This window comes from Aythya fuligula, chromosome 18, assembly GCF_009819795.1.
Source record: "Aythya fuligula isolate bAytFul2 chromosome 18, bAytFul2.pri, whole genome shotgun sequence".
In the NCBI taxonomy this organism is placed as follows: Eukaryota; Metazoa; Chordata; class Aves; order Anseriformes; family Anatidae; genus Aythya; species Aythya fuligula.
The window spans coordinates 6,499,173-6,510,947 of NC_045576.1; the positions used below are offsets into that span (position 1 = coordinate 6,499,173).

General features: G+C 41.4%; 2 protein-coding genes across 4 annotated transcripts in view; both read left to right on the top strand.

Annotated features, from left to right (window-relative positions):
• Positions 1-2,601, top strand: part of ERN1 (endoplasmic reticulum to nucleus signaling 1) — a 36,307-nt gene extending 33,706 nt beyond the window's left edge. For both annotated transcript variants that reach the window (XM_032199668.1, XM_032199669.1), the window contains 3 exons: positions 78-201; positions 450-517; positions 819-2,601. In XM_032199668.1, the coding sequence (XP_032055559.1) occupies positions 78-201; positions 450-517; positions 819-1,025 (399 nt within the window). In that variant the 3' untranslated portion in view covers positions 1,026-2,601. The remainder of the gene's footprint in view (positions 1-77; positions 202-449; positions 518-818) is intronic.
• An 884-nt stretch (positions 2,602-3,485) lies between these two features.
• On the top strand, positions 3,486-11,300 carry LOC116496540 (sterile alpha motif domain-containing protein 9-like). 2 transcript variants are annotated; one of them, XM_032199713.1, is made up of 4 exons: positions 3,486-3,664; positions 4,567-4,727; positions 5,601-5,646; positions 6,210-11,300. In XM_032199713.1, the coding sequence occupies exons 3-4, from the start codon at positions 5,643-5,645 to the stop codon at positions 10,871-10,873; spliced, it is 4,668 nt and encodes a 1,555-aa protein (XP_032055604.1). In that variant the 5' UTR covers positions 3,486-3,664; positions 4,567-4,727; positions 5,601-5,642; the 3' UTR covers positions 10,874-11,300. The 2 variants fall into 2 exon arrangements, with proteins under 2 accessions (XP_032055604.1, XP_032055606.1); XM_032199715.1 differs by lacking the exon at positions 4,567-4,727.
• The last annotated feature ends 475 nt before the right edge of the window (positions 11,301-11,775 follow it).

Here is an 11,775-nt window from a genome sequence, read left to right on the forward strand (position 1 = left end):
CTCTGCTACTGGGACAGGTTGCAACTGGCTAGAAGCATTGGAAATACAACTAAAAGTAACGTGAATGTCTCTTCTAGGATGTTAGTGACCGGATAGAGAAAGAATCGTTAGATGGTCTAATAGTCAAGCAACTAGAAAGAGGTGGAAGAGAGGTGGTGAAAATGGACTGGAGAGAGCACATCACTGTTCCTCTTCAGACAGGTAAGAGAGAGTTTGTCATAATGGAAAGGAGTTGCATGCTGTTGTTCCAGGTTGAAGGGACAGCAGAATAAGGATGGCGTCTCAGTTTTGGCATGACCTTTACTTGTCATCAAAGTAATCAAATTAGGCTGAATGTTTACATATTGAACAAGTCTGTAGCCATACATGACTGCAGGCACCTTATTTTTGAGACCAGCAGCTACAACAGTGTTGAAAAACAAAAAGAGATCTTGTATTTTATGTTGCAGATCTTCGAAAATTCAGATCATATAAAGGAGGCTCAGTACGGGATCTTCTGAGGGCAATGAGAAACAAGGTAAACACTTTGTCTGTGCATATACGTACTCGGGATACACACCCTGCAAACTCCAGCCACTGCAATTTTTTTTTTCTTCTTCACACGGTAGCTCTCCCTCCATTTGTTCATTGTTGTCAGTCTGCATGTTACCTTGTTTTAGGTGTGTATATATGTATGTTTTTTTACTATATTAGTCTACCGTAAAAAAAAAAGTTACTTTGTTCATGAAAATGCACTTTGTACAGACAGACCTATTTAAAAAATGTTTTTTGAACATGCTCTCTGGATTAGCTTTTCCCTCTTCTTTCTGTCTTCACAGAAGCACCATTACAGAGAACTGCCTCCTGAGGTGCAGGACACCCTGGGCTCCATCCCAGATGATTTTGTATGTTACTTCACAGCTCGCTTCCCTCACCTCCTCCTACACACCTACAAAGCTATGCATATCTGCTGCCAAGAAAGACTGTTTCAGCATTACTATAATCAGGACTCTGCACAGAAGAGCCTTGCAGGAGACACTGTTTGAGAGGAGAGAGATGGAGCTTTCTTAATCTGGGACCAACATTCCAAGCACAAGGCTGTGAAACAGGCCTACCGTTAGCAGGGAAAAGGGAATTCAAAGAGCTGAATTCTTTCTCTTTGAGGAAACCAAGCATCCAAAAAGTGCCTTGTACTCTGCCTGCACTGGATCAGGAGATAGTAAGATGCTCCAAAAGCAATGAACCCTGGTGATAGAGTTACCCAAGAAGGGTCTTCAGGCAGTGAAAAAGGAGCGCAAAAGATGGGTATAACCATCATCCAGTATCCCTATACCATACTTGATTTTATAACTTCTGTTTTACTGCAAAGAATCAAAACACAGTGATTGGTATCGTAATTATTAGGGGCTGGAATCTGCAAAAGGAGCCTTTTAGTTGTAGCAAATCATCAGAACCTACCATTGCACTACTGCCACATTCTGCATTAGGCATGCCACAGTGATTGTAAAGGGAATAATTTTTAATTATCCAAAACCTATAAAAAGACTACAATTTAATTCCTAACTACCCTGGAAAATTAGTCCCTCCTACTTGAGCAGATATAGTGAAGGTCTGAAACCAATATTGACTTGAAAAAAGTTGAAGGTTTACCTACTTTGAAAATAAACCTCGTTTAATTATCAACCAGTATTCACAAGAGCTTGAACAGTACTTGACTTAAAAAAAAAAATCACAGTATCAGAAAAGAGCTAAACAAGTAACTTAGCTGGGGAGAGGCTAATGATTTATCTACTGCAGGTGTTCCTTTCTTACAAAGAAAGGTTGCAAGGTGCAGAGCCAGAGGTAAGATGAATCCTGAGGGAAAAAAACCCTGAATCAGAAGCAATGGAAGATGTACAGAACAGTGAAAATTCTATACAGTGTTTTAATTGGAGGACGAAAGCTGTAAGAGAACCTCATTTTTATTTGTACAGATGGATAATTATGTCCACAGGAGACCATTTTTAAAAAAGATGCAGTATTTCTTTTCATTGGCCCTAAAGCTGTGACAAAGCATTAAGTATGTGCAAAGGATGAAATGGTGAACTCTGATGATAGAAGTGAGGGTGTTCTTTTACAATGTATTTATTTAACATATTTATATTTATTTAATTTTTACTACAAAGTAGTATCAAATCAAAGTGGTACAAGTATAAAGCATGCCAAATTTTTCTTAATCATTTGTGTTTCTATTTAATCATATTACAACACCTGGAAAAGTGATACTGCATCTTTCACTGGAATTTGTTAAAGGGGAAACTACAAAGTGGACAAGCTCATTTGTCTGATTGTGCCATTGTTTTGTTAACTAATAAGTTATGGACCGTTATATGTATGATTGGGTACATACAGCTACTCTTCTGGAGCAACTTCACTGGAAGGTTTTTCCTAGTTTTACAAAGTATGAAAGCAATTTACTTAAGACACCAACTGTGCAAGTTACATGTTTCTAAAGCTTGAAAAAAAGGGTAGTTTTTACCTAAGAAGATTCAAAGACTATTTCATATTTTTGTATTTCTCATGTAAAGTTCTTTTATAATTCTACTAAATAAAGACTTGTACTCAGATTAAAAAACAAACAAACAAAACAACAACTAGAATTTCTTTTCATGACAGCACGTGCCTGCGGAAATCAGCAGGCCCACTGATCTGTGTGGAATAACCCAGGTTTCAGAACAGGGGCTGGAGAAGGTGGGGGGGGGCAGGGCCACACGAACCCCAGGCCTGCAGCAGCCACACCCTGCCTGCAACAGACAGGGCACGCACTGCTCAGGGCCTGCTCCAAGCACTCACTTCCTGTTGTTCAAGGCTAAAGTTCTGATGGCAGAAGTTATGGGGGGAGGGAGGCTGGGGAGCAAGCAGTGAGCATCCCTTAGGGCCCAGGACCCTCACTTAGTTGCCCTAACAGTCCCCAGGCAACAGGCACCTACCTGGTGGTGGCTAAGGCAGGTGAACAGATAAGCTCAAACAGCTGGAGTGACTGCAAAAAAAATTACTGCTGTACAGTACTGAGGTTCTTGTAACTAAAAATAAAATTTATGTGAAACTAAGCTGAAAGAAAACCACGTGATTTACAGGAAAAAGCTGCCTACAAAATTTGTCTGCTGCCCAGCAGCTCTGCCCCAGAGTTAGAGGGATGATGAGCAAATGGTGGCTACTTTGGGGGGGGGGGGGGGGAGGTGGCATAAACAAACATGATACAGACAGGTGGGAAGGGGAAATCTACATAATTAAACTATATACCACTCACCATACCCCACCCAAGCTCTTTGATTACCCTGCTTTGGCATGATGCTGCCCATCACTTGGGTGTGCACCTCACCAGATGATGCTTGCAGGAGGCAGAGCTGCTGAAGCTACAAGCAGGGCTATGCTGCTACAGTACTGCCAGGAAGGGGTGGAGCATTACAGTGTTTTTTGCCTAAGCTACTTCCTTGTTTTTCTTTTTTTTTTTTTTGACAGAGATAGTTAAGATACCTCTAGAAGAAACCCACAAGAACAGTGTGGAAGACAAGGCTCAGCAAGGAGGGCTTAGCACTGCAGCTGTTGCACCTTCCTCCCCCCCCTCCCCATAGACACACTTTCCCTGCGGACAGGATTTGGAAACAGCACTGCAAGCAGCCTGGTTCCCACATTGCTCTGCAAGGTAAGCCTCTGCAACCTGCAAGCCATCCCACAGCTCTCTGGGTTGGTCCTGCATGCTCAAGCAAATAGGGCTGGGGGAAAGCTGTGGGTAAGTGGGAAACCTGGAAACCTATTCTCAGCCTGACTTTACTTTACTGGTAGCAGAGCTTGAAAAGTGTGGCTCCCCCTGCACTGCCCTCTGTCCCGCTCTGCTGCCAAAAGGTGTGTGGAGCTGTCTTGCTGAGCAGCTCTTGAATTTTGGGGCCAGGGGCAGGAGGGGCTGGGACAGGACATTCCCCCCCCCCCCCCCCATTCCACAGGTACAATGCACGCAGGTGGCACGGTGGTGGGCCCTTCAGCAGCAACTTGCCTCCCCCAGGTGCTCTTTATCACTGGGGGGAGCATGAGCCCACTGGCCAGGGCAGTGCCTCCCCTCCCCCACACCCCAAGTTTCTATTCCCCGTTAAGTTTCGTTTTCACCAAAGCCACGCCTGGTGGCCTGATGCTGGCTCTGTCCCCACAGGGTGGGGCAGAATGAAGCGTGCAGGGCAGGGGATGGCAGACCACAAGCCACATCCCTGTATGAGCGCAGCCCTGGGAGGCGGAGCAGAGGCAAAAGGCACTGATAGGCTAGTATTTATGTGACAGATTTGGCCTCTCACTGGCCTCTGAACTCTGTAATAAGCAGCCTGTGTACACCGATTTTGGAAGGATCCACTTCCGCACATGGCACAAGAATTAACAACAGTGCCAGAACAGTTGGTCCCCTCAGTGACACCGGGTACTCTGCTTGCTCAAACCAGATCTATTTGGGCATGCTGGCTCTTTAATCAGCCCACAAACTTTCCACAGCACTAACCAGGCACTTAAATTTAAAACAGGCACTTGCTCCACAGTTCTTACAGCATTCCCCCATTCACCTAGGCCCAGCTGTCTCACTGAACAACCACTGTTGAACTCACCTCTCGCCAAGTCCTGGTCCTGGGGACTCCAGTCACCTTCCAAGTTGCAGGCTTCTGACTTTCAGATGTTTCTGAGAGCTTCAACAAAGCCCTACTGAGCTGCTTTTTATGCTGGCTGCACTGGTGAGTCTGCTCCTTGGACACCTGAATTCTGAGGAAGCTGCAGGTGATGCTGTTGTAATGCCATCAGCTGCAGGCATGGGGCTTACCAGGCTACAGGCACCTGCTGAACCAGTAGAGTTGAGCTTGCAACTACAGTAAGAGCAATGACTCCCCCCAGATCCCCAACCCCTTTGCTGTGACTCCCGTTAAGTGGCCCCTAGCTCGGGGATGGTTACTGTTAGCTTACAGTGAATCTAAGGTAAATTTCTGTTATGTTGAGCATGCTTATTTAACATGTTTCTTCCTATAGAAGATATATATATAGATATATTTGCTGGAGCCCATCTCTATACCACAGTAAATGGAGTCTGAGCAAAGCAGAGCATGTCAAGTATCAGGCCAGGACACCCCCTCTAACCCAAACCAAAGAATCTTCTGCTCGGTGGGACAGCAAGTTATGCGGCTTCAGTGAGCACAGCAGATATAGAAAAAGAGAGGGGGAAAAACAAGCACACAAAAAAGAAAAAAGGAGCACAAGAGAGGGAATAAGAAGGGGAGATTTAAAAAATAAAATATATATTTTTTAAAAAAGAGATACAATGCAACCTGAGGGAAACAGGAGTGTAAGGCCACCTTTTTTCTGTATGTAGCAGAAGTAGCTGTTAGCTGTGCCCATCTATCAGCAGATGCCTCTTCACACGTGTCAGAGAACAGGTGACTTCATACAGCACAGGTGCACAGAAGCACTGTAGCTGGCAAGAACAGGCTTTTAGAGGTACAGAAACTACCCTGTACCACAAAAAAAGTGGGGAGGGGAGGGGAAAAGCAATAAGTCAACTGTAAGTAACAGGAATGTTAACTGTTATTATTTAACAATTGTTTTTTCACCTCTAGGGTTTTATTCATTAACCGAAGGATTTCTCCCCTGCAAAGACAATGGGTATGTGCTGCTTTCAGAAAATTTGCACTTTGAATATAGTGATTTGCTTTTTAATAAGTGCATTTTAAAGGTTCATCTCTACTGGGGAACTAATCAGTATAACAATCCATAATAACTTATCTTCATAGATCAGTAAATAAACAAATTCAAGTGGGCAAATAATCTACCTAAACCTCTTCAAGCTTAGGGAATTCAGCCCATCAGTTCCAATAACCTTATCACATAAGCAATCAGTTACAATAATCTTATCACTTGGGGGGTTGGACCCAATGATCTTTTGAGGTCCCTTCCAACCCCTACAGTTCTGTGATAATCCTCTTATAAAAGGGGAGTAATGGAAACAACCCCAGATGTTTTGAAGTAGTTTCCAAACCTCGTGGTTTCTCACTTCACTGATTATTAGTCTTGTACCATTGCTTAGGACTGCTCTTGATTAAAGGTAAGGACACTTTTAGACAGAACTGACATATTTGAGAAGACAGTCTCTCATTGTAGCTGGTATAAAGAAAACAATTTAGCATTCAACACAGCTATTATTAGTAACACAGAATTTTGGTTCCTAGATTACAACACATTACCTGTGGATAAGTGGGATGAGAACCATGTCCAATGCTGGCTACAATCTACTGGAATCAAGGAGGAGTATACAAGAAAACTACATGAAGAAGAAGTGACAGGTCCAGTGCTTATGGAACTGAATGAACCTTTCCTCAAAAAAATAGGTATGAAGAAAGGCCAAATCCACATTTTACTCCTCAAAAGAGATGAGCTTCGGCAGCAACAGAAAAATACAAAACAAGAAAAGCATTCCAGTAGCAAAACGCCTGCCAGAATTGATACAGTAAGAGATTCAGTAAGACCCAAAGATGTCTGTCCTCAAAAAAGTTTAAGCAAAGACAGCTGTGGCCCACTACATGAAACAAGTGGAGAAAACACAGCAAGAAGCAAGAAGCAAGGGAGAAATAAATCACAACCTCAAAATACTGATGAAGTTTTAGACATCAGCAAATACCGACCGTTTAGAAGTGAAGACACTGATTTCAAGTACGTGAAAGGCCAAGTTCTTTCTCCAGAAACAGGTGTCAATGGTTTAATCATACCATGTCACGAATACAAGTCTTTTGCCATTGCTGCAGAATTGAACAGACAGCAGTTGCAGTCAAAGTTTGCCTGTGAAGTGATACGATTTGCTTCAGCCTGCATGAACATTCGAACAAATGGCACCATACATTTTGGTATCATGGACAGTGTTGAAGATAAGGGCTATAAACATGGGCAGATCATTGGCATAAAGGTCAAAGATAGGGAACACTATGTTGATGCATTAGATTACATAGAAAAATGTTTTCCTGAAACTAAGCAAGAAACTGCAAGGAAATGTATCCACCCACCTGTTTTTATTGAAGTGATTTCAAAAGACTCTCAGGAACAAAGATTTGTGGTGGAGGTTGATATTGAACCAACATACAGCTTAGTGAAGAATCAAACTTTTGATGTTTATTTGCCTAAATACAATGAAAGCAGCCAGAAGGTGACCCTGACAAAAGAACGGGCTCTCTATCAGAGACTAGGAGCAAAATCTGAACTTGTAAAGCCAGACGACCTAATTGCTTTTATCGAGGGCTCAAAAGACAGGGATGCTCAAAGAGAAAAGGCTGAGCTTCTCAGTACAGAAGTACATACAGAAGTATCTCAAAACTTGGGAAGGAAGTTATCTATTCTACTAAATGATGGCAAGAACTACATGGATGATTCCCTACGGTACATCCTTGTCACAAACAGATGTACAGAGGATGACCTGAACTCTATCAACTTCTTAATGCATTTGAACGTTTTCTGTGTCTTTGACTTTGATGAACATTCTGTGTCAGGACTGTATGGAAAGTACAAAGAACACCATGCAACAAGGTCTTATTTTTTACAGGATTTTTCCAATGAAAGCAAGACTGGCAATCTTCCACCTCAGAAACATTTGTGTCTGTTTGATCAGACTAGTTGGATATTCTGCAATGGGCGCAGCGACTACCTTGGGGATGAAGGAAAACCATGTGATGAAAACACATGGATTAGAACCAAAAAGAAATACCTTAAGAAAGCAATCACTCGGATCTGTGATGAAATCCTGCCAAAGCGGTCTTTCATTGTGCTTTTCCTATTGCTATCACCAGTTAAGAAACCAATCGTGGATACTTTTCAAGAATTCTATACAGAGATGAATGGCATGGAGTACATCATTTGCATTGCAGAGTCCAAAGAAAATTATGTGAAGTGGGCTAATCTAGCTCAGACATCGTGCAGCATTGGGACCCTAGAACAACGCAGCATTGTGGGAATGAAACTAAGTCATGTAGATGCCACAATTCAAAAAATGCTGCCTTCTACAGCACACCCCAGACATCTGCCAGTTTCCACACGAGCACTATGCACACTTCCTTCGCTAGAAGAAGAGAAAATGTTTTCTCTAGAAATCCTTTGTGTCGATCAGTGTGATGATATTAAATTAGATCTTTTGTCTGAAAAAGAAATACAAGAAATAGAACAAAACTTTTACAAAGGGAGAAAAATCACCTGGAAAAATTTCTGGCTTGCTGATAAAGGACACTGTGGGGAAATCATTGAACGTGAAGCATGCAAGGACGCTAGCAAACTCCTAGATGACATTTTACAAGGAACTGGACTCAACTATTCTGTGGCAAAACTAAAGATATTCCACCATCCTGGCAGTGGTGGAAGCACAATAGCACGGCAAGTTCTATGGAAAAGAAGAAAGGACTTAAGATGTGCTGTTATCAAATCCTCATATTCACCTGCAACTGTTTGTGAGCATGCACTTGCATTTAGAGATTACGAAGAGAAAGAAATCAATCACTGTCTTCCTGTGCTCCTCTTAATTGAAGATTATGATGAAGACTATTTAGAAGAAATAAGAAATGACTTAATGGATGCTGTAGCAACTAGAAAAATTAATTCCCCCAGACCTTACTTCATTCTCATGTCCTGTAGACGATCCAATGACCCTGAACGGCTTTGTAAGGCTTCTCCTCTGGACACAGTAGCCGTTACTCACAAGCTGACAGACTCAGAGAAAACTCTGTTCAAAACTAAACTTGAAAAACTGAAGCAGAAATATGTTGAGCCAAAATTCATACTTACATTTGTCTTGATGTGTGAGGAGTTCAATGAAACATATGTGAGAGATTTTGTAGGCCATATACTGCAAGACATAGACCATTCTTCCCGTGATACACGTTTGATGCACTATGTGGCTTTGCTTAATTTTTATGTACCTAATTCATACGTTTCACTATCACACTGTGAAGCTTTTCTGGGACTGGGTGCCTATACAGAAACAAAGTCAAGAGCATATGATTTTAAAAGTAACTTAAGCGAACAAGCAAGAATGATTTTTATTGAACTAAGGGAAAGTACCACCTATATTTCATCTGTTCGGATAATACACTGTCTGGTTGCAAAAGAAATTTTGTATCAGCTTTCAAGGAACCAACCTCAAAGTCAAATTGCAATGTCTCTTCTTCAGGAAAGGATGCTTTTTGAAAATAGATTTGGACGAGAGGAGTTCATAAAATTCATCAGAGATCTGTTTATTCGCCGTGATAAGAGAAGCAGGGGTGATAATACAGACAGCCTCTTCTCCCCATTCATTGAACACGTCTGTAAAGCTGAAGACTGTGAAAAAGCTATAGCTGTTTTAAAAGCTGCGTATGAACTCCTTGGAAAAGATGCCTTTTTTGCCCAGCAGCTTGCCAGACTGCATTACAATAATGAAAAATTTGAAGATGCAAAATATTGGGTAGGTGTTGCAAAACTTCATTTGCCAAATGACTCTTACATTCTGGATACAGAAGGTCAAGTCTACAGGAAATGGTTTAGTTTCACCGTGGATAAGGTGACAGACATTCCTGACGTTGACAAGATAGAGATTGCTCTTAAAGCTATGAAATGCTTCAGGGCTGCGCAACAGGCTGCAAAAGCAGAAACAGATAATATGAACAACGCTGGCTATTTTGGAGAAGTAGAAGTAGGATGTCGTCTCCTTAAATTTTTGTCCACACTTGATGTATTTCGCACAAGTCCAGACGGGGAGCACTCTGAGCTTGTGAAATACCTGATCACAGATTACATTCCTAAAGACATTGAAAAAACATGGGGAAAGCTTCACTCACGCTTAAGAGGCTTACGCCAGAACCTGTACAATGCTCTGGAATGGATTTCAGAAGACCTAAGTTATTTCCAAACAGATAAAAACCATGAGAAGGAAGACGACGATGGAAAAGCTGAAAAGGAAGAACAAGTTTATAATCCCCGGAAATGGCTGAAAAGACAGTCTGAGGTATATGCGAAATTCTTCATCTCAGCATCACTTACTGGGGACAACAGTGGTCCTAAGAGCCAGCTGATGAAAGGCATGACTATTTATAAGAGAGGTGGAGGCAGCGTCACAAATATCCTGTCATTCTTGACAGATAAGAAAGAGAATAGGTCAGCTGAAAAGCTGGAAGAGATCCTTAGTTTCTATCCAGAAAATGCACTAAGGGACAGGCTGGAGGACACTGATCTGATCAATTACATTTTGAGCCACATTGTATTAGCATGTTTATCACCAGGATCAGCCAAACTTCTTCCAATGCAAACTCTCCGTGAACTCAGCACAAGATTCTGTAAAGGAAAAAGAATGTTGCCAGCAAGTGCCCATTTTTTGCTGACCTTACTATTTTGGCCAGATGAGGCATTAGACAAAGAGCCCAATTCAGCCAAAGATGAAATTTTAAGTTCAGCACTTCAAACCCTAAAACGTTTATATGACATCAAGATGAAAGATGTTCCTCCCAGAAAGAAAAGAATCTACACCCATTTTTTCCTAGGAAAGGGCTATGGCTTAAGCAAGATTGTGCAAAAAAATAAAATTGATAAATTAATTAGTGGGTCCTTAGATGAGAAGAGAATGAAGTGGCTACATGGAACTGTATGGAATAATACCATGATAGGTCACATTCTCAGAAGAGTTTCAGGTTGGACCAAGGATAGAAATTTATTCATACGTGGCCATATCAAGGAGTTTCCAGTCTTGGCACTCCATCGTGATTCAGTGCCCACTGGAAATGAGAATGTGACATTTTATTTAGGATTTTCATTTAATGGTCTTGTTGCTTTCAATATTGAGGTTGAAAATAACATTTCAACTGGCCCCAGAGTACACAGCGTTTAGTACATTAACAGTACCTACTGCACTGTTAGACAGCGCAGCACTGGAAAAGGCCTGTTGTCACGTTAAAGAAAAAAAGACTGCATTGGCTGGACACCAGGTAGTAAGAACCACAAACTACTCCTATGCTATGAATAAGGATCTAAAAAATTTGAAACCTACTAGTAAAAATATATCTTCAAACAGAAGCCTTTTATGATTTTGGAGTCACCAAACAAAATTTATATCTAAAGCAGCAATAATTCCTATATTTACTTGGGGAAAGGTGAGAGAAAGAAGGCCCACTATTACTCCTCCCCACCCCAGCTTTTGGAGAACTGAGTTCCAAAATAAACAGGCATAGCAGGGATCCCTGCTTTCTTTGGTCAAAGACTAGGACATTCAGCTAATTTCTGGGTGACCATTATCAATAAAAGTGTGTCTACTGTTAGTTGTATGGTGTTTTTTCTTCTCCCTGAACTGTAAACAAAACGTTTAAGTGAACATATACACTACACTGGCTTTAACATACTTCACTCACTACCACATACCACATATTAAATACGCCTATGCATCATCAACTGCAACCCAACATCTATTATGGAAGCAGAGAGGAATAATTATTAGCAATTTTAAAAAATTGACTCTGCAAACATCAGAAGTGATAAAAAACAGGTCTCAGTTTTTACGTCACTTTTACATTGCTTCTCTATGTAAACGTTGCAAACCATACTGCATGCATCTATAGCTGGGGGAGGGAAGCAGACATAAGCGGTTACAGAGTCATGACATAAAATATTACTTGTAGGAGCTGCTATGATTTCATAGTCCAAACAATTCCTGCACTTGGGAAAGTGTTTTTGCAGCATTATCCAAGATAACCACATGCTATATATACAATAGACAAACTTACACATTATATCTAT